General features: G+C 37.8%; 1 protein-coding gene across 1 annotated transcript in view; it reads left to right on the forward strand.

Annotated features, from left to right (window-relative positions):
- The first annotated feature begins 883 nt into the window (after positions 1 to 883).
- Positions 884 to 23615, forward strand: part of LOC139444751 (scm-like with four MBT domains protein 1) — a 45054-nt gene continuing 22322 nt past the window's right edge. Inside the window, exons 1-9 of the mRNA XM_071225690.1 lie at positions 884 to 947; positions 2994 to 3061; positions 17402 to 18472; positions 19252 to 19349; positions 19850 to 20090; positions 20474 to 20562; positions 21715 to 21955; positions 22832 to 22938; positions 23298 to 23550. Coding sequence (XP_071081791.1) covers positions 3013 to 3061; positions 17402 to 18472; positions 19252 to 19349; positions 19850 to 20090; positions 20474 to 20562; positions 21715 to 21955; positions 22832 to 22938; positions 23298 to 23550 — 2149 coding nt within the window. The 5' untranslated portion in view covers positions 884 to 947; positions 2994 to 3012. The remainder of the gene's footprint in view (positions 948 to 2993; positions 3062 to 17401; positions 18473 to 19251; positions 19350 to 19849; positions 20091 to 20473; positions 20563 to 21714; positions 21956 to 22831; positions 22939 to 23297; positions 23551 to 23615) is intronic.

Here is a 23615-nt window from a genome sequence, read left to right on the forward strand (position 1 = left end):
CCCTCACCAAAGGTTCGGGATTAACCTATTCATTTACTCGCGACTCATAATCCGTAAAACCCTCGTAGCTCGTTCATTATTTTCTTATGAGTCCTTTGAGAATGATTCAAGTCCCTCTCCAGACGATTCGGGCTGACACTATTGAGCCGAGGCAGAACCCGTAATTCCTCGTAGCTTGTTGATTATTTGATGAATTATTGGATACATTATATGATTATTGTAATCAAATGTAATCATTAGAAAATTACAGCAGTAAAGACATTTTCGAAGACAGCGTAATTTCTATATTGTTGTAAATGTATGGAATAACAACTACAATAAGATATTCAATTACTGGTGTGTTTTTTTTTCAAGTTTTCATCCTTCTTGTTATCAGCGGAGTGGTTAATACTGCCTTGTCATTATTCGTTCATGATAAGAAAATCACAACTGAAGAACAAATATTATAGTTTGTTGTGGCCATACTCAGTGAGTAGTTTGATCAAATCTTCTTTTGTTGATATTAAATGTATGAAGAGTGGAATAGGAAATAAGTACGAAAAAAACAACCCAAAACACGAAAGCAAAATATCTCTGTGATATTCGTTATCATTTAACACATTGAAGTAGACTGATCGCAAAAAGCATGTAAGGGAATGTATCCAATAATATGTCGTTACGGAAATACTATCGTCATTTGCACAATTTTGTGGTTGTTATTTTCAGTCATTTGCGGCTCTGATTTGATATGCAAACAATGAAAGTGAATAGTTACAATTAATATATCCAATTTAGCATAATACTGCAACGCACTTTCACCCGAAATGTATATTTTCCTCATGTGAAATTCACAGGGGTAGATACTAATTTAACGCATGCGCAAACGAACAGTTGCCATCTTGGCGAGTGAATCCATCGACGGCGACTATTTACCAAATATTTCCATCATTATTGCATCGAAAAAACAGGTTAGCATCATTTTCTTTTTTTTCCCTCATAAGTAGGATGTCCGTAGATTTAACGGTGCTATTTTTTGTTATTTGTCCGTTGTTTTTTCAGTGTGTATTTTGCAGATGAAATATTATTTCCTGCCCTACGTCATCGAGATTCGGGGTTCTTCCATTATGCATAACGACACAGCCCATTGCACGGGGGAATAGAAAAATATGATCGTAAAATTATTTAACACTGTTGTTGCTTGGAGAAAACTCGTATATTTATTACGGAGTTGTCAGTGCACGATTCTGTACCATCAGAATGTCCTGTTATGACTGTTTATGAATTTTTCTTTCGATTTTCAAGCTAGACGGATTTAAGAAAACAGGGGGTGCTTCGACTAGCAATGGCGACAAATCTAGTACATCGCAATAGACACATTTAACACGAAAAGAAAACACATTAAACGTGCATGAAAAATTTAAACTACTTTACAGAAATGTATGGTAATGTTCTAAGTTTCATTTCTCAGTATTACATTTTGTGTCATACTGTTTTTTTCTCTCATCACATCCCAAATTTGTTTGTGAAACGGGAAACTTTTTCTAACAAAATGGCGGTTACCCTTCAGATTATAACCAACGACTTGTCGTGAATATTTAAATACTGGCGCTGTACATAATATATGGTAGTGTTTTCCATGTATAGGTGGTATTATATATGTTGGAGTCTTGTGTGAAATGGGAAGGAATAACGTAAATGAAGGGAGAAGGGACATTTTCAACCATATTGCCGAGTTGACACCCCCTCTTGGACGATACCATTATTATGCTAATGAACTCACAAGGCTACAGTTATCGCTCAGCAGTGTTATAACCGTATATTTCAACTAGTAAGACGATCAGTGTTAAAAATAACAATTGTAGCGCAGGCATAGTTATGATGAAATCGTATATATACAAGTATTTTCATAATGTTCTTACCCTATGGTTATTGAACATTCTGAAGATATTTACAACCAAATACCATGGGGTCATTTCCAGGACATTTGAATAAAGTGATGCATCAATATATATAGAAATTTTAACACAATTTGGATGTAGTAAATAAACACAAATATATTTCCGACATGAAACTTATTTCCTGCCTTTGCAAAGAGTTGAAACATATTGTTATTTTACAAAATGATGAATATATTTCGATTTTGGAACAGATAAATTCATTTTCCTGAATATTAGTTTCATTACTTCTACATGTCCAATAAGGCACATCATATTTATTTTAAATAAAATGTAATCTATTCAGCTGTTTTTTTGGTATTATGAAGCATAAAATGAGATCTGGTATAAAATACTAAACAGTGATAAAAATTGATGCTTCACTGAAAATTTAAACTATATGTTTAGAATTCTACACATTCAATGTTGCTGTGTCATGCTCACTGATACAGTCAAAATATTTTTCTATTGGTATAAACATGGTTCCATCTTCCTCTCTTACACTGCTTAATTTTTTTTTTCCCAAGTAGGAATAAGGAAACATGTACAAGAGATTGCAACAATGATATTCCTTGTTACAGCTGTGAGGAAATAGGAAAGTTATGCCAAGATATAAATCCTTTTTACCATGCTTTCAGTTGGAATTATAAACACATTAACTTCTGTTGTATTTTATGATGTGCCATGTGTAACTTTATGCTCAATAAAATATGTTTTTGTGTCAGAAAGAAAAACGAGAATATTTTACAATTTGTTTTCTAAAGGTTATGACCCTGACATGGCAACAGGTATTTCTCATTGTCAGTGAGTCATTTATTGTGTCACAGCATCAGGTTCAGTGATAGAAATGAAAGCTCCTCCTGATTAAACTCAAAAGAATAGATTTGAATTTCAGATAGATAAAGAGAATGTCAATTCCTACTGGGCTATGGATGCATGACTTGTAAATATTTCAGTCAGTAATTGTACAAGATAAAATATTTATCTGAATTGAAAGAAGTATTTTCTGCCAGAAAATATTTTGAACAACTTGGTATGTCTTGGTTGAAAATTGTTGCTTAAGTTAACATCCTGTTTCAGGGTTGCTAGATTATTGGCCATGACAGCACCCGGACCGGGTCAGTCCCATTTCGGTACAGGGATGACAGGTGAGTGAAATTATAAATTATGTAACATTTGTTTAGATTTGAGTTTCATCTACTTGTAATTTTATTATGAAAGATACACTACAGGGTCGAGTTCTTGTGGCAATGGCAGCAGTTTGTAGCTGTGTCTGACCGATGAATATGGTATAGAAATGTCTAAACCGACGCATATTGTGGTAAAATGTCCAAAAATATGTGTGTGGGAAGTGTTAAAAAATATATATCCGTGAAGTTTTTCACAGTGATCCCATTTTCTTAGCACATTAACAATTTCACTGCATGTTCAGTTTGAAAGAAGTGATAAAAAAATATATAATGCCATGTGACAAACAAAACCATTAAAACTTTGATGTGTTATTATTAAAAAGTATCACTGTTAATTTCTGGTAATCAAGACTGACCAGTGAAGATCAAGGGTAGAATAGGTCTTCAGCAACCCATGCTTGCCGTAAAAGGCGACTATACTTGTACGATACGACTAACAGGATTGGGTGGTCTGGCTCACTGACTTGGTTGGTTGATGCATGTCATCGATCCCAATTGCGTGGATTGCTGCTCATGATATCAATCACGGGATTGTCTGGTCCATACTCAATTATTTACAGACCACCGTCATATAGCTGGAATATTGCTGAGTGCTGCGTTAAACAACAAACAAACAAACAATGTAATCCAGATTGCACTGCAGGTTAGAGTAATTGATTTACCAGCTACAAACTATCACAGGCACGCTGACTTGGTTGATGCATGTCATTGTATTCCAATTGCATAGATCAATGATCATGATTTCAATCACCGTATTGTCTGGTCTGACTTGATTGTTTATTGCTGAGCGTGCCGTTAAACAACAAACAAAATACAAATGATCCAGACAGACTTCAATATTTGTTGACAGCACTAAAAAAAATCTCTTGATATGTTCCGTGCGATTAGTTGATTTCTTGTCGAGTGTCCAGACTGACTAACAGACTCGGGTGCTGTTGTACAGAGTGATCTTAGCGCTAAGGTGATCGTAACTCCCATACCTTAACGTAGACTTATGACAGTCGTAGCGCTAAGATTGTTTGGTACAGCGGCACCCAGTAAATCTCATTAGTTCTTTCATCCAAGAAAATCAGGTGGCCTAGTCGTCTGAGGCGCCGCTGTGCAGAGTTGCATCCCTAGATGCACGCTAGAAACCTATGATTGTAGGTTCGAATCCCATTTCACCCCGATTATGTTTCTAGGGATGTCAGCACCATACCCGTGCTCTTGGGTTTTTCACCGAAGTGGTAAAAACGGCATTACACCTAACTCACTCACTTCAAGAAAAACAAGTAACACCATAATGTAGTCCTTTAAACATTAAAGTTTCTTGTTTTATGTAACGAAAACCCTTAAATGTAGAAAATTTGCATGGATATTGGAAAAAATTTGATTTCATTTGACATGAGATGGCTTGTAGCATAGAATTTGATCATATTCAGAATTATAGGTGGGGCACAAATGGCTGGTCTATGTACTTGATATGTCAAGTTTAACAATAAGATGTATAGTACCTTTATTTCACATGATATTAGGAGTGAACCAGCGATAGAAACTAATAGTTTTAGCCAACTGGTCCTTATACATTGTTATAATGATAACAAGAAGCAAAACCCATCCAAAAGGCAAATTTCTACTTAACTGTTGGGCAGTTTGGCAAGGACTACAGGGTTAGTGTTTACTATAATAATATCAAGGGACGGACAGGTGAAATCCTCGAGCTCCATCATGAGTTTTTTACCCATATATTCAAGCTGTAAAGAAGAAATGTTTGGCTGGATACAGAAAACCTTTGACTTTTGAAAAAGTTGCTAGGCATACAAGTTGAGCATGTTCAATAGATTTTGCACATCATAAATATCAGTCCTAGATGAATTCTGTGATTTTTTGATCACAGAAAGATTTGCAGAAAATACTACTTGCAGCAGAATTGCTGAAAAATGTTGGAATTTGTCTTCTTTTTTATCAAACCTTTACAATAATTTTAAATCATTTTATAGCTTTTTGTATCTAATTTTGCACCTGAATGATGCTCAAGCATTTTACATAGGAATCAAACAGAAAATATGAATCCTACAATAAATTCATTAATTCCTTCAATAAATAAATGAATTCTCACTCACATTCTTATTGTATTATGACTACATATACTTTGTTTACATCTAACCATAAGTAAATATCAGTGACCAGTGACACTATCCATATTTATTTGAATAATTTTATGTCATCCATTGATAAATGTTGATGACAGTTTGTGGAATTATTTGGTTTTGGATTTCGATTTGAATCTAAATGCCAGATATTAAAATTAACATTTAAAAATATGAGTTTGTATTAATTTTTGAGGGAGAAATGGTTATGTTTTTACCGCAGAATTTCGTAATTTTTAGCCTCAGAATTTTGGTAATTTGACTGCAGAATTTTGATAATTTGACTGCAGAATTTGTCTAGGACTAAACTATGCTATCTTCAGTAGTTCGGCCCCAGGGGGGGTATCTTAATCCAAGCATTAATCACATTCTCTGTTCTGTCAGAACAGATTATCCTCATCAAGAACTTCCTTGTTGCTCTTTGTCGTTATGTAATCAGCTGAAACATGATATGTGCAACAGTAGTTCAACTGGTAAGATGCTCTTGTGTTTAGAACTTGTGTGTATTTCTTCGGTGTTCAGGGCCACGGGTGGCCCAGTTGTCTAAAGTGCCGTTGCTGTTGAGAGTTGTGTCCCATAGGCACGCCAGTAACTTATGGGGTATAGGTTCGCCTTGATTATGTTTTTAGGTTTGTCGGCACCATACCCCTGCTCGTGGGTTTCACCAAAGTGGTAAATGTCTGATACCTGCTTCACATCGGGCTTTCCTCCCACGTGAAACTGACTGGAATATTGTTACAAGTGGCGTTAAACCCAACATGCTCACTCATTGGTTGCTCTGAGTATGTTTTTATTCCCTTGGATTACATTGGGATTTCTTTAAGAAAATATGTTCTGTTTCAGAAAATGCTTGAAAACATTTTGTATCCAGGTTTTACCCCCCAAATATATTGTTCACAGGACATTCTGGTTGGTCTGAATAAAATGTGTTATGGTTAAGAAAGTTGCTAAGCTCTTCCTTTCCCCAAAAAATGTTTTGAAGCAGGGGTTGAAAAATTATTTTGAATCAAGCAAACATCTTCTTTTTGCATTATATTTGCTGTTGCTATGGATACATGCCTTTTGGAAACAGTTCCACCTACAGTATATACACATGTTATAGAAGTACAGCTGTCCATTTGCAAATAATTATTTTTCAAACAGCACCTCAACGCCAATGTCAATTATAAGATTCATGACATTGAAACCATTTTGTTCTTGATTTGTAGTCAGTATTTACCTTAAATAAATATGCTGTTTACAAGATTAAGAATAAATTTTCAGTAGTCTCAAACATACACTAGGCCTTTCATGTTTTTGGTTGATTTCTGGATCCACTGACTTAAGAATACAAAATTATAGAAAAAAATCAGAATGACAGTGGGTTTTTTCATACCGCCAGAGGTAAAGATTGTATTGACAATAAAACGAATTCAAGGGATTTTTACATTACTAAGATAGAATATTTTCCAACAATAAATTGCCATTTTTGTCACCTATCTATCCAAATCAAACTTGAAGGTGCTTTAGAAATCCCATACAATTCCATAATAGTCATCTGAAAAAATATGCCTTTCAATTTGGTTAAGCCCAGTTTTAATTGATTATGTGGCCATGTTGGTTGTAATGGTAGATGTTGAAATTTGTCTTCCTGTTATTGTAGAGAATTCTATATTTTGTCTGTTCATTGAGATACGGTCTCGGAGGCATTTTTAAGTGTGTGATTAGATGCTGTTTTCAGATGCACTGCCACAGTATTGTTAATATACACCCCTATGATGGCTACATTCAGACCCGTGAAGATCTGGGGTAGAATAGGTCTTCCGCAACCCATGCTTGCATTAAAAACCGATTAAGCTTGTCGTAAGAAGCGACTAACAGGATCGGGTGGTCAGGCTCGCTAACTTGGTTTATGCATGTTATCGTATCCCAATTGCGTGGAATGATGCTCATGATGTCATTCACTGGATGGTCTGGTCAAGACTGGATTATTTACAGACAGCCGTCATACAGCTTGAATATTGCAGAGTGTGGTGTCAAACAACGAACAAACAAAAACATTTTAAATTTTCGTTCCTTTATTTTTCACCAGTAGTATATATTCAGATAAGGTGTAGAATACAGTGTAGTCTATTGTACTGTCAGGCTTCATCTAGACCTGCTCAGAGGCTAAAAGTCAGATCAAGTCTGCAGAAAATGTCAATAAAATTGAAATTAGGATTTCCCATTTCCTGTTAATATTGTTATAATTAATGCTATGGCTTTATAGAGGTGACTTGTAGATCACTGATAGCAGGACCAATACAGGGGAAGAGACTTAATGCTTAGTTTTACTTATTGCACAGAATACAGTGTTCTTAAACCTCTGAATTTAGGGGGCAGTCGGGTAGCCTAGTGGTTAAAGTGTTCGTTCATCACGCTGAAGACCCGGGTTCGATTCCTGACATGGGTACAATGTGTGAAGCCCATTTCTGGTGTTCCCCGCCGTGATATTTCTGGAATATTGTAAAAAGCAGCGTAAAACCATACTCACTCACTCTGAATTTAGGACAATAGGAACATTAAAACAACTCCATATTGAGCAAATGTTTCAAGTTTTCCCAATTAGTCTGGCACTTTGTTTAGAATTCTAGATAATGCCTGCAAATTTACTCTAATATTTATGCATGTTCTTCAGTTAACAATAGTTAATTTCTTTTTTTAAATACTCCAGATAAAGTTTCATGGACGGACAAATTTATTTTATGGCCATGAGACAATAGTACAATGTCATTGTATACAGGAAATTGTCACCAATGTGAAACAAGATTTGAATATTTTGATTGTACATCTGTCATGATTCAATTGTACATGTTTATTTTCTTCTGGGGAATATTTTGTCATGCTTGTTGCAAATCTAAAAGTACTGTTGCTATTTTGGGTAGTCATTAACTATACAAAGAGGTTATTACTTGATATGCATTAGATAAGTTAAGTAAATTATTTTTTTTACTCTGTACCTTGGGACATGACTGATCAATTTGCATTTATTAGTTTTTGTTGTTGAAAACCCGATAATCTTCGGGAAGAAGTCTTGCAAAGTAGTTTTTTTGTGTTTTCACAAGACCTGTGGCATTTCTGATCGATGGAGTCCCCCCTTATTAAATATATATTGCAAATGTTCTAAACGTCTCCTTGAAATGGCTAATTTACATGTTGGAAAATGTGATAGAAGCATGCCGTTGCCATGCCAACCAGAGCCATGAAACTCATCATGGACTATTGAATTGATGAAACTGTGTCTCCTGTCAATAAATCCCATGGAAGTGAGCCTCCCCACCAGATCAAACCGTCATCAGAGAATGCCATGTTTCAGTTCTGATGGCTCTTTGTTTTATGAAGCGTTTTGTCCATTCCGAGGTTTACCTTAATCATTTTGAACAGATTGCCTTAGAGAATGAATCCGATGTGGACACTTCACTTTAATTGAACATTTCAAAGGCTGTGTTGGTGGACTTCAAAGATGATTGTGACTTATTAGATACATGTCTGTGTGAGTCACGTATTGCTTGAAGAAGACAGAGGAAAGCATTATGATTGGCTATTTCATGGAAGAGCTTGTGTAAAATAATGCAAAGAAATTTTTACTGAACATAAATTTTGAATTATTATGTTGATTTATTATCATGATTATGTGTGTGTGGGGGGTGGGTGGGTGGGACATGACAAAATAAGAGATCCAAAAAGTGGCGGTAAAATTTATCACAATTATATGGGGAGGCCTTGACGAAATGACACTTCTATGTTTTTCAAATAAACAGTTATACATTTGTACATTGTTCAGGGGGACTGGTCATTTGTTAGGGGAGGGGGGTTTTGTGATAAAATGTCTCATTGGGGGGGGGGAGCAAACTATGACAGTCCCAAGACCAATCCAGAAGGCCCCGACCCCCATCAGAAGTGACCAGCCCCTTATTACAGGTACATACAAGCTTTAAAGGATCTTTTGATGGAAATTGCCACAGTACAAAATGTTGGAGAAGCTCAAAATAATCGATCCCGCTAGTGATGTGCTCCCATTCATGTTTGAAAAATATTGATTCACTGGCTATTTAATCAACATGGCCAGTTAGATGCTGTCTTGCCATGAGCGAAAACAGGTTAGAAAACATTTCTCCATGTGAAACGTTTATGCTCAGCAAACATTTTCTTGTTGGAAGGGACAATTTGTACTAATTACAAGAATGTTGGTGATAGAAATGTTACCCTTTCAAGATGTGAACTACGGTAGGCATCGTGTCAGGCTTTCAGTTGATGACAAATATTGCTTCCTGTATGCATGAAATTATTAATGGAGGCATGGAAAATCCAGTGTCAGTTCCACTTGATTCTGTAGAGTGTGGATGTTGAAATGTTGAAATGAATTAATTTGAAGTCTGTTAAGATTTATCATGTAATATTTCTGGTCTGATAACAATGTTTTGACAGTCCATGTTTAATTTTCCTCATTCAATCTTTGCTTTGATTCAATCAAGGAAATTCCATCGATGATACGTAGGGCTGGGACAGGTGACTCAGGTACTCGGGTCAGGTGGGTCCTGAGTAGGACCGTGTACCTACAGGACTACCTGGACCCGTGGTTAGTCACATGATCTATTGTGTAATGACAGAAACAATAAACTTACGTCAGACTTTTATATGTTTTGAGGGGGCACGGTTGGCCCAGTCGTCTTAGGCGCCACAATTCGCTGTGCAGAGTTCGGTCCCTTGGGCATGCCAGAATCCTATGATTGTGGGTTCGAATCCCGGTTTGCCCCGATTATGTTTCAAGATTTGTCAGCACCATACCCGTACTCGCGGGTTTCACCGAAGTGGTAAACGTCTGAGACCTGTATCACTTCGGGCTTTCCTCCCACATTAAGTTTTTACATGTTGGAAAATGTGATGGAAGCATGCCAGTTTTTACCCAACTCTTGATACCTACAGCAGGTAGGTTGGTGTAATAGGGGGTTGGGTACCAGGGTAGTGAATTTGGATTTGATAAGCACAGGGCTTGATGCATATGTCTCTTACTTGCTGTTGGTAGAGTGATCATCCCGGAGCCTGAATTTTAAGGCCTAGGACTCAATATGCACAGATATGAAGTGTGCAGGAGGAGCAGTGTTGTTGGTTGGTTGGTTTGTGTTGTCAATTATCATGATTATTTAGGCTTGTTTACATTGTGTTCTATGGAAGCCTTTTGGGGCCACTTGTTTATTTATTTTTCTTTAAATTTCAATATAGTAAGTTAAAATTTCAAGATGCTATGTTGAAATTTCAAGATACATACGTTGAAATTTCAAGTTAAAATCTTATAATTTCAACCTTATTATCTTGAAATTTCATCTTATTATCTTGAAATTTCAGCATAGCATCTTGTTTATTTTCCAAATCCTTTCATGTTTCTAATGAAGGTGCTCACATGATTTGATGAAGTAAGACCTGATTAATTGATAATATACATCATGTATATCAATCTGAACATCTTGACCGGGCGTCGCCATTTTGTTTGAAGCTAATTGGATAATAGGAGGGTCATAGAAGGGACATTACTCGTAATAGCCACTGGTGGTGCTATGATCAAGCCAAGAAATTCCAACCTGGTTCAGCAAGGGTGGAAACTGGACTTTCAAAGTCAGTGAACTCCTTTGCCTCGGGAAGAGGCTATATTTATGATTATCTAGTAATTAGTTTATATATTTGAAAATACAGTAAACTATGTTTGTAACAAACATGCTTATAACAAACTGACGGATAGAACAAACACATTTTTTTTGTTCGGACGATTTGCTGTATATATGCTTATAACAAACTAAAATTAGAGTTCCTTATAACAGTAGTTCACTGTACATTTATAGGTATATCTACAGTAAAAATTAAAAAAAGTTTGGTAGTTATAAGTTGAACAATTAGGTTTAAATGTTACATGGAGTCTTTATCTTGCTATATAGTATTGTATTAATCGAAACAGAAAACAAAACTGATCATATGATAATTGCTAATGGCTGTCATATTCAAAATGATTAATTATTACTGAATCCAATAAAGTTAAAGGCATTGAAATTTAGTGCCAATTTACATTTCACAAAAATGGTGCAGTTTTATGTGATAGTTCATTTGAACATTTCCTTGAGGATATTAAATGAATACAAATTTACTGATCTGGGATAAGGGCATTGTGCTCGTAAGCAATAATGTGAAGAATGAGATATTTGTGTGATCCAGTTTGACTATTAATGTCAGGAGTTTTTAGCTCACCTGGACCAATGTGAATGCAAATATCTTGACCACTTTAGTGATATATGACCAGCAGTAGGGATTGATTTAGACCTGCTCATAGGCCAATATTCTGTCCCTCGTCTGCAGCAAATGTCAGTAAAAATTTCCAAATTGGAATTGAAAACTTCCCAATTCATGCTTGTATACTTATGACTAATGTTATGGCTTTGTAGAGGTACCTGATAAAATTACTGACGACAGGGTCAATAAATAATAGATGGAAATTATGCTTATGTTTAGATTATAGCAATGAATGCAATGCAATCTCATTAAAAACAGATCTTCATTCTCGCTACCGCTAAACAAAGATCTGAGGACATCCCATTACGGGTCACGTCAAAACAACCTTTCATCCGACCAATCAGAGCATCGCTTAAGAGATCATGAAAGTGACAGTTGGAACCTTGAAAACCTTTACACTGGGTATTCTGAACGATAGTTACTGGCTTATCGACCGAATCCATACAATCTAGACCATCGATTAGCCATCCGAGAATGTTCTTTTGTTTAGGTTTAAAATTTGTAAATCGAGAATTTGTCAAAATATGTTTTGAAATGTAGTCGCCAATTTGAAATTAGTGACATAAAGCTCAGGAAAGCTGTCTTCTGATTGGCTAATGTCGACTCCTTGTCAGTCATTCCATTGGCTGGTCAAAGTTCGCGAAAGGTTGGTCTGACGTGACCCATAAAGGGATGTCCTCAGATCTTTGTCTAACGATAGTGAGAACTAAGATCTGATTTTAATGAGATTGGAATGCAATGTGAAATACCTCAGAATTTAGGGAAATAATTCCTTTTTAAAAAATCTGAATTTTGAACAAAATAATGTTTTGTTTTTTTTCCAATTTGTTTGCCATGGGTACGTAGTTTAGAATCGTAGATAAATCCCTGAGGTGAGCTACGGTGCTCTGGCACTATGTGTATAAATGATTTATACTGTCCTCTGGTGTATTTGAAATTAAAATGCTTTCCATTGATAACATGATAAAACAATACAATTAGTAGTTTAAGATGCTCGCAAAAAACACAATACTTCTGCCAATCAAGTTAACGAGGGTGATTTCAACTATATATTTATAGAATGAATGCATTAAAAACAGATCTTCATTCTCGCTACCATTAAACAAAGATCTGAGGACATCCCATTACGGGTCATGTCAAAACAACCCTTCATCCGACCAATCAGAGCATCGCTTAAGAGATCATGAAAGTGACAGTCGGAATGTGATTTCTAATCATGCAACCTTGAAAACCTTTACACTGGGTATTCTGAACGATAGTTACTGGCTTATCGACCGAATCCATACAATCTAGACCATCGATTAGCCATGCGAGAATGTTCTTTTGTTTAGGTTTAAAATTTGTAATCGAGAATTTGTCAAAATATGTTTTGAAATGTAGTCGCCAATTTGAAATTAGTGACATAAAGCTCAGGAAAGCTGTCTTCTGATTGGCTAATGTCGACTCCTTGTCAGTCATTCCATTGGCTGGTCAAAGTTCGCGAAAGGTTGGTCTGACGTGACCCATAAAGGGATGTCCTCAGATCTTTGTCTAACGATAGTGAGAACTAAGATCTGATTTTAATGAGATTGGAATGCAATGTGAAATACCTCAGAATTTAGGGAAATAATTCCTTTTTAAAAAATCTGAATTTTGAACAAAATAATGTTTTGTTTTTTTTCCAATTTGTTTGCCATGGGTACGTAGTTTAGAATCGTAGATAAATCCCTGAGGTGAGCTACGGTGCTCTGGCACTATGTGTATAAATGATTTATACTGTCCTCTGGTGTATTTGAAATTAAAATGCTTTCCATTGATAACATGATAAAACAATACAATTAGTAGTTTAAGATGCTCGCAAAAAACACAATACTTCTGCCAATCAAGTTAACGAGGGTGATTTCAACTTTTTAAGTCTCCTTACCTTGCTAGAATTAATGTTGGTAGAGATCTCGTTTCAGCTAGCTTCAGCCATGGATAAGGACATGGTAAGCCTGAGCTCTATTGCAATTAAAACAAAGACGATTTAACGACCCTTCGGCGTTATGAGGAAAAAAATGTTCCTTTCTCAATTCATCAAACAACAATGTCATGTAAGTTCGAAATAAGCATTAGCTTGAGAAAGTGAAACTCTGATCATGCTAAGTGGATATTATGTTAAAACCTGAATTTTTATTTTCTATTGATTAGGTGTGCTGTGAGATTTCTAATTCTCAATTTGTTTTTTGACATGTTTATATATTCAAGGTAGATATGTGTGCAATCCTATTGTATTTTGTTGAAAAAATCTATCTCGTAAAGAGTGAGTATGGTTTTACACTGATATTTTGCAATATTCTGTGACACCGTTCTGTGTGGAATCGAACCCGGGTCTTTGGCATGATTAGCAAGAGCTTTAACCACAAGGCTATCCCACTGCCCCATATATTATGAAGAAATAGTAGTTTTACCATCTTAACAAACCCATTGGGAGATAATTATCTGTGGTGAATGCAAGCTGCTGCAATTTCTTGTTCTTAAGTCAGTGAAAACTACTGGTAAAGCCATTATGTCAAGACAAACTCAGTTTTGAACTACAATTTTAAAAAAAAAAAAAAAAAAAAAAAAAAAAAATCTTTCAGGATATTGGATTTAGTTTGCCAATAACATTCAAGGAGAACAATTTGGTTTTTTTTCTGAAGATTTGCATGAGTAATGATAGCATTTGAGAAATTGTTGACAAGTAAGAATTTGAATCACCCAAAGTATTCACGTTACATTTGGCATATTGCCTTTGACGTGTGTGTATCTAACATTTGCCCAGTAACGTTGCTTGTTGTATCAATGTCCAAGGATTGATTTCACATCAAGCCATCTTAGTCATATTATGTGAATGGCATCAGATTTTGGGCCATCGGATCACACATCAAACCAGATATATTTTGGACTGGGATTTCTCCAACAGTGGGAAATTAAGCTTTTCAAAACCTCTTGAGACCCGTGAATATTCCGGGGTAGAATAGGTCTTCAGCAACCCATGCTTGTCGTAAAAGGGATCAGGTGGTCAGGCTGACACTGATACATGTCATTGATCCAAATTGCGTGGATCGATGCTCATGATGTCGATCACTGGATTGTCTGGTCCAGACTTGATTATGATACAGACCACCATCATATAGCTGGAATATTGCTGAGTGCGGCGTTAAACAACAAACAAACAAAGAAACAAAACCTGTTGATGGGTTTTGTTTAGATTGTGCATACAGTGAACTGAGGTTATAAAGAACTCAAAGGGATCACTAATTTTAGTTTGTAATAACCGTAGTTCGTAATAAGTATATATACAGCACATATACAACAAATGGCCGGTACTAAGAAATAAGTTTGTTATATTGTTCGTTTTGTTATAAGCGTGTTCGCTATAAACAAAGTTTACTGTATTTTGATAATTTGTTTGTATACTTGTTGACAGTGCATTCATCCTATCAAAAACTCTTGGTCTTGTATCGCTGATGAACTTTTTGACTGGCACCACTTTACAGAACACTCTCAGTGATGATGAATCATAAAATTTGAAAATGTAAAGCATTCATGATCAGTGTTTTAATTCAGGATTGACTGTATCTTTTTCGGTTCCTTGAGGTGTGAATCGAAAAACCGATGTGCAAATGTGAATCTTACAAAAGTTTCACATCGGTTTTTCGATTCATACCTCAATAACCCGTAAAAACTACACCGTCAATCCTTATAATTAAATATGACAATGAAAATAGTTATCTACAATAGTTTAGCCCAAAACAGATGTATATATATCAAAGCAGACAAACATGACGAGATTGATATACTTTATAGGTATAGGAATAAATAATGTGGCGTGACATGAATCAGGTGATTGTTTAATTTATGCACATAACTTAACACGCCCACAAAGTCAGAACCAATCAACGGAAAGTAGGATCAAAACAAAGTTTCTAGGACCTGTCAATCAAGCCAAGAGGCGAGAAGAACTGCAACAGTCAGACTCTAACGAACCGGAACAAATATGTCCGGGGAAAAAAGCGACTGTTTCAAATAACATTGTCAGTTCCCCACAAGATTCAAACATTACTTCCCTTAGAACGGGAAGACACATTTGGAAAAATGCAGGTTAGAAATAAAATCCAAAGACATGATATTTGTGTTATCCAGGGAAAAAGGCAGGCGAGCGAGCACGTTTGCCGTTTCATTCCTGTTGGCTTTTGGTGTCAAGGGGTAGTTTGGACAATGAATATGCATGAATTTCGCTAAATGTCCTGTGCAGAGCAGTTCATGTGAGCAGAAATATTGGGATTCCCCGACATTCCATAGTAATAAAAGTAGTCTGCCTCGGTAGGCGTGGCTTACTCTTTTACATTCATTCGGAAATGAATGCAATAACATGTGACCAATTTAGCAGATCAGAATGCAGGAATTACAATGAAAACAACGAAAATTTCATTATTATAAATTGAAAAAAGCAATCCTGAAGGAGACTGATAGTGATCTTACCTTTCAACGATTAATCATCAGATCATAATGTTTGCTGTAAACTACCAGGCAACACCAGGAGGTGGTCTATTTGTAAGAGTCACCTCCCTTGTTTATGAACGTAACAGACTAGGGGCTAAATGTTGCCCCTGCAGCCTTCATTTTGTTTTGATAGGAACCACAATGAACTTGCTTAATCCAAAAAAAATTGATTTTTGCTTCTTGTTGACCTTAGAGATAATTTATCGTTCAGGTATTATAAATATGGTGACTTTATTCAGTTTTCACGATGTCCTTTTTCAAAGTTAAGAACTAGAGCCACATTGTCATGTGATCCGTGCTTAGACATTTTAGATTTTCACTGGAATGTTTCTATGACAACCGTCTCAAGGCCTTTCTGATGTCTTGTCATTTGAGATATGTCTGATGCATTTGGATTGGATTGTAATAACGACAGTCTCTGTTTTCAGATAATGATCTTTCAAGTACATTACTAGCATTAAACATGTTAAACGGAAAGATTTATTGAGTCTAACCATCTTGTAAGAGGCTACTAACGGGATCGGGTGGTCAGGCTCGGTGACTTCGTAGATGCATGTCATCATATCCCAATTGTGTAGATTGATGATGTCAGTCACTTGATTGTCTGAGTTGTTTATTGAATGCCGTCATATAGCTGGCTGATTGCTGAACAGCAAACCAAAAAACAAGAATAGATAATTGCAGTGAGTGTACGGTTATGTTTTTTTTCCTACTCATGTTTATACTTTTGAAAATCAGTTTTATCCTGATTATTGTATACAGGAATATTGTGTACAGCTTGTACAGCGATCATGTTTTCATGCAGAGATTTTCTGAAGGATAAAATCAATAAACCCAGTAAGCAGAATGCGCAACATATTTGTGAAGATTGAAATTGAAAACTGAATTCTGCTGTTGTATTCTGAATTGATATCTTATGCAAATGAAATTTGTTTTTTAGTTTCTTTTACCTGATATATAAATTGTTTCATCTGCCATATCTAAGATAATATGTACTAAAAAGGTGCAGGTTCTTGGAAGTCAGGATTTTAGTAGAGAATGAGTTCTTTTATTAATATGTGATTAATAATGATTGATTTTATCAGGTCCACATATTAGTGTATTTCAGTCATTTTCAGGATGGCAAAAATGTATAATTTCAAATTTTAATAGATGGGGTTTTATATCAGTCTCATTAAAATCAGGTCTTGATCTGATGCGTTACCTAGCTGTGAGACGATTTGAGGATACCTCTGTTGAAGGTCGCATGAATGGTGTCCGAAAATGATTTTGTCAACTGAAAACATTATCGTTGTAATTTGTTTTTGTTTTTTTTATATTTTATTTTAGAGTTTCTTTTTGATGATTTCTTATGATTCCATGACAGACTTGCCTGTGTCCGGAGCAGATGCTGTAGAAGGGATGAAACTAGCCACATCAATGGCGGCCATCACAAGTCCCATCACACCCGAGGGTCTCTTGAGTGCCCAGTCCCTTGGGGCTGTCACCATCCCGCAGAGCTTCTGTTTTCCCCAGACGTCCTTGTCATCAGCTTTCTCATCCAGTCAGCAGGCTCCGCCAGGGACACCATCGCCGCTAAATGTCACCCTCGGTTTTCCAATGAATGTGAATACTGGTGCTGTTGGACATCCATTCGTTCAACCAATATCCGTCGGACAAATTTGCACGACTGTTGCACAAAGTCTTGGGATTCCGATCAGCCAGACAATTTTGGCTGTTCCTAATGGAGGTCAAGGTCAGTTCCTGTCCGGTGCCTTCAGTCAACTTCAGCCAATCATAATGAGTGCTCAGCAGCAGCCAGTCATGGCCAACCCGTTCATGGGAGCGCCTCAAAATGGCAGTGTCACCCCACTTGCTGCCTCGCCCAACACATTTTCCCTGAATTCCATCACAGCACCAGCCTTGCTCCCGAAAGAACTGATATTTGAGAACATAGCCGAGTCTGGTAATGAATCCGAAGGCAATTTTAGTAATGAAACCCCCAAACAGGAAATGGGTGACTTGGCAGACGTGGAATCCATCTTAAACATAACCTCCATGGATGATGGAGGCATACAGAATGATATTGAAATGCCTGATAGCGAGAACTCCAATTCGACCAAAGAGGATGTCAAATCAAACGCTGAAGACTCTCCAGCACCAGTAGAAGACGTTGCAAGTCCCAAACCAAGTCCTGTTCCATCCGATTCTGAAAAGATGGAGGAGGAGTCCAATTCCGTGACCGAGGAAGCTGCCCCTGATGCGGGCAGTGTGAAGGAAGAGGAGGAGGAAGAGAGCCCCCTTCCAGAACAGAAACCCTTGGAGGAAGTAAAGGCAGAGTCACCCTACCCAGCAATGGAGGACAATACAGAACTTGTGGATCCAAAAGTTGAATCTTTGGATGACCTTGATGACAAATCTCGATTCTGTATGATCGATACGGCTGATTACAACGAAGGTCAGTTATTGTTACCCATTTTCACTCAAATGCTTAGCATCACTGGAATAAGAAATGTATGCTTTTTGTTGACAACTGAATTTCAGAGAGTCATGGTGAAAAAATACCGGTAATAAATTTGAAATAATATGACATGAAATACTTGTTACAACTGCTGCTCAATAAACCATGTTTGTGTTTCCGCTGTCTAAAGTGTGCAGTGGGAAAGTCTATTGTTGACAGTCATTTCGAGACATAAACGCGAGGTTAATTAAGGCGAGCATAGACCTCTCACATTTTTTGCATTTAATTCATGCTCGCTCGACAAAGTCACTGAGGACGAGAATTTTGAGGAGAGACTAGTTTAATGGGAAAGTGCAGCAATATTACCTAGAAAAATCTGCTGTAAATAATGGACTAGACAGATTTCAGTCATCGTGTCCATACCTGTATATGGATGTCTTTTGTCTTCATCACTTCTTTGGTTGGCCCAGTCGTCTAAGGCGTCGCGATTCGCTGTGCAGAGTTGCGTCCCTTGGCCTAGCCAGAAACCTATGATTGTGGGTTCGAATCCCGGTTTGCCCCGATTATGTTTCTAGGTTTGTCAGCGCCATACCTGTGCTCGTGAGTTTCACCGGAGTGGTAAACGTCAGAGACCTGCATCACTTCGGGCTTTCCTCCCACATTAAGTTGACACGCCGTGATATAACTGGAATACTGTTAAAAGCAGCGTTAAACCCAACTCACTCACTCACTCACTCACTTTGGTTGTTTTGACACTTGATGATTTGATATTGTAGATGGTATTCCGGTTGAATATGACCAGTCCGAGTTCATCTGGGAAGAATATCTACTAGAGACCGGCTCGACCAGTGTACCCCCCACAGCCTTCACCCATGTAAGTAGTGGTGGGGCCGGTGTGTCTTATAATGTTGGGGTAGGGTGTTATATAGTACCAACTGGAGACCTCCTTAACAACTGTATGCGCCATGACCTTGGAAATTCCAGGTTATTGGTCCCATACTTGCTGTAAAAGGCGACTCTGCTTATCGTAAGACGCGACTAACGGGATCGGGCGGTCAGGCTCGCCGACTTGGTTAATGCTTGTCATTGATCTCAATGGCGTGGATCGATGCTCATGATATCAATCAATGGATTGTCTGGTCCAGACTTGATTATTTACAGACCACCATGATATAGCTGTAATAATGCTGATTTCGGCGTTAAACAAACAATATTATTGGTCCCCAGCAACCGAAGCTTGGCGTAAGAGGCAAATGTGTGAATCTCACAATGATACGACACGACATGACACTTGACATGGATTAAACATTCAGTGGACTGTTACCATGGTTACCTCTTGTGAGCTGACTTCTGGAACTTCATGTCTGCTTCTAGGTGGAGTGCAGTTTACAGAGTGGTTTTGTCAAGGGCATGAAGCTGGAAGTCCCAAACAAGTCATCACCTAACACATACTGGGTGGCATCAGTCATCATGTCATGTGGTCAGTTGCTACGGTTGCGTTATGATGGTTATGAAGAGGATGGGTCTGCTGACTTCTGGGCTGACCTTATGACCTCTGAGATCCATCCAGTGGGATGGTGTTCCAGTAATGGCCGCACTCTTCAGCCTCCTGATGGTATGTTGATTAGCGGTAAATAAATATTCTAAATGATAATAAAGATGATGATGATGATGATGATGAATTGTTTTATAGTATCCAACTATGTCGTTGACTTGATGCATGTCATCGTATCCCAATTGCGTGGATCGATGCTGATGATGTCAATCACCGGATTGTCTGGTCCAGATTCAGTAATTTACAGACCACTGTCATATAGCTGGAAGATTGCCGAGTGCTGTGTTAAACACCAAACAAACAAACAAACACGAGAACTCTACTTACAATAATTCATATAGTAATGATCTTCGCATCACCTGAAATTGATGTCAAGTTTAATCTAGAAATGTTTTTGTCACAGACTGCTCTGAAAAAGATGTTTTCTTCAATTTTGTCTTCAGCCATTAAAGACAAATTCAGCGATTGGAAGGAGTTTGTAGTAGCATCTCTAACAGGGGCCAGGACGGCCCCTCCATACCTCCTGGATAAGGTAAGGAACATTGCTATGTGTGGGAAACTCCAGGATAGTTGTACAGCACTTCACATGCTAGCCTGAGGCCTGGCTTGTAAAGACGGCCACCATGGTGTGAGGGATAGGGTGGTGGTTGGTGGTTCGATCCCCAGCCCAGATACTTGTTGTTATCCTGCCTGATACAAGCAGATACACAGGCAGGCTATATATTGCAATGATCTTGAATGCGATGTTCAACCCCATTTCAGTACAAGCAGCAGCACACGTGCTAGCCTGAGGTCTGGCTTGTAAAGACGGCCACCATGGTGTGAGGGATAGGGTGGTGGTTGGTGGTTCGATCCCCAGCCCAGATACTTGTTGTTATCCTGCCTGATACAAGCAGATACACAGGCAGGCTATATATTGCAATGATCTTGAATGCGATGTTCAACCCCATTTCAGTACAAGCAGCAGCACACGTGCTAGCCTGAGGTCTGGCTTGTAAAGACGGCCACCATGGTGTGAGGGATAGGGTGGTGGTTGGTGGTTCGATCCCCAGCCCAGATACTTGTTGTTATCCTGCCTGATACAAGCAGATACACAGGCAGGCTATATATTGCAATGATCTTGAATGCGATGTTCAACCCCATTTCAGTACAAGCAGCAGCACACGTGCATGCATGTTGCTGTATATTATAAGTTCAATAATATGGAGTGTGATGTTAAACCCCTTTTCAGCTCACCTCTGGTTTGAAAGGGACATGAGGGACATAGTCATCTTAGGCATTGCAATGGTGCAGTGTTGTGCCTTCTAATGCCAGAGGGGGTAGGGTGGCCAAGTCGTTCCAGGCGCTGCGATTCGCTGTGCAGAGTTGCATCCCTTGGGCAGGTCAGAAACCTATGATTGTGGGTTCGAATCCTGGTTCGCCCTGATTATGTTTCTAGGTTTGTCTGTATCATACCCATGCTTCTGGGTTTCACCGAAGTGGTAAACGTCTGAGACCTGCATCACTTAGGGCTTTCTGACCTCATTAAGCTGACACGCCGTGATATAACTAGAATACTGTTAAAAGTGGTGTTAAACCCAACTCACTCACTCTTATGCCAGAATCCAGAAGTAAACAATAACAAAATATTTAGGGGTGATGGTAAAGGGAATATTTTGTGCTTGAACTGTTAGTCCCCTTGTAGATGACGGGCACGACACCTGTAGATCAGCTGAAACAGTGCATGAGACTAGAGATCCAGGACGTCTGCAAGCCCACGAACGTGTGGGTCGTACAGATCATCGAGAACGTTGGAGGCAGGCTCTACCTGCGCTATGAAGGCGTGGAGTCTGGCACACATGACTTCTGGATGTTCTACCTGAATGAGAGCCTCCATCCCATTGGCTGGGCCAAGGAGATGAAGTACACTTACAAGCCTCCCAAAGGTAGACAAACTGGCTTCTGTTACTGTTACAGATCTCACAGTATATCTTTATTCAGACAATTACTTTGCAAGATAAATGTTGACTCATGTAATTGTTGAAGACTTTCACATTGCAAGATATTTGTTGCTGACTATTACAATGCAACATAATTGTTGCAAATTTTACTTTGGAAGATAATTGTTACAGAATTATGTTGCAAGATGGTAACTGATTATTTTGCAGGCTATTACGTTGCAAGATAATTGTCACAGACTTACTTTGCAAGATTATTGTTGATAATTGTTGCAGACGGTTACATTGCAAGATAAGTGTTGCAGACTGTTACATTGCAAGATAACTGTTGCAGACTGTTACATTGCAAGATAAGTGTTGCAGACTGTTACATTGCAAGATAACTGTTGCAGACTGTTACATTGCAAGATAACTGTTGCAGACTGTTACACTGCAAGATAAGTGTTGCAGACTGTTACATTGCAAGATAAGTGTTGCAGACTGTTACAATGCAAGATAAGTGTTGCAGACTGTTACATTGCAAGATAACTGTTGCAGACTGTTACATTGCAAGATAATTGTTGCAGACTTTTTACTTAGCAAGATAAGCGTTCATAATTGTTACAGACTATAACATTGCAGTATGCAAGATATATGCAAGATATATGCAATATACAAACTAGTTGTAGAATCTACGATTGTTGTACCTCAGCAGGGGGATTGTAAGTCTTGATTTACTTTAAAGTACTTGCCGGGGAATAGTCTGATGTAAATATTAAGTATGGATGAAAACAGTTAGATGATGACTCATGTTGTATATTAATAACAAGTTGGTCCAATGAACTGATGTTGTATATTGATGTGAAATGAACATGTTTGTTTCAGAAGTAGAAAAGTCCTTCATGAAATGCTCTGAGGCTGAGATTAACGAGATTCTGGAAGAAGGCCTGAAGATGACGCAGGACCAGATACTGCCTGCAGACATATTCAAGGTGAGGACAATTACAAATGTCACTGAGTTGATAAATACAAGAAAAAATAATTTTTTTGAAATATATGATATAAATCTATTCAAATAATTACCGATCTGTCCTAAAACAGTGAAATGTGGAAAATAAATGTGAAAATCAGAGTTATTTCTTTTAAATTCTGTCAAATACAAACTTAGGGATTTATCTGGGATTCCAAACTCAGTACCTCGGCAGGCAACTTGGGAAAATATTGTTCAAAATTGGGTGTTTTTAATGTTATTGTAAATTCTGAAGAATTGTTTACTGACGTTTGTTACGTATTTGAGGACGAATATGTAACTTGTGCATTCAAAATCACAACACCTTCCCTCTGTCACTAGGATCAGCCGGAAATCCCAACCCACAAATTCCAAAAAGGCTGGAAGATCGAGGCGTTGAATCCTCTGAGCCGCAACCAGATCTGTCCTGCTACTATTATCCAAATCTTCAACAGCCGGTACTTCCTGGTGGAGATAGACTCCTTGGAGAGGCATTCCAGTAAACGTGTACAGTTCAGTTGTCATGCCAACAGCCCAAACATCTTCCCCATCCACTGGTGTCAGTGCAAAGGGCTCCGTCTCACGCACCCTGCAGGTTGGTTGTCTAGTTGTGGAAGTCCACATTATTTTCATCCCCATCCACATCACTACCCAACATCT

This window comes from Haliotis cracherodii, unplaced genomic scaffold (assembly GCF_022045235.1).
Source record: "Haliotis cracherodii isolate W230 unplaced genomic scaffold, xgHalCrac1.p SCAF_6, whole genome shotgun sequence".
NCBI classification, from domain to species: domain Eukaryota; kingdom Metazoa; phylum Mollusca; class Gastropoda; order Lepetellida; family Haliotidae; genus Haliotis; species Haliotis cracherodii.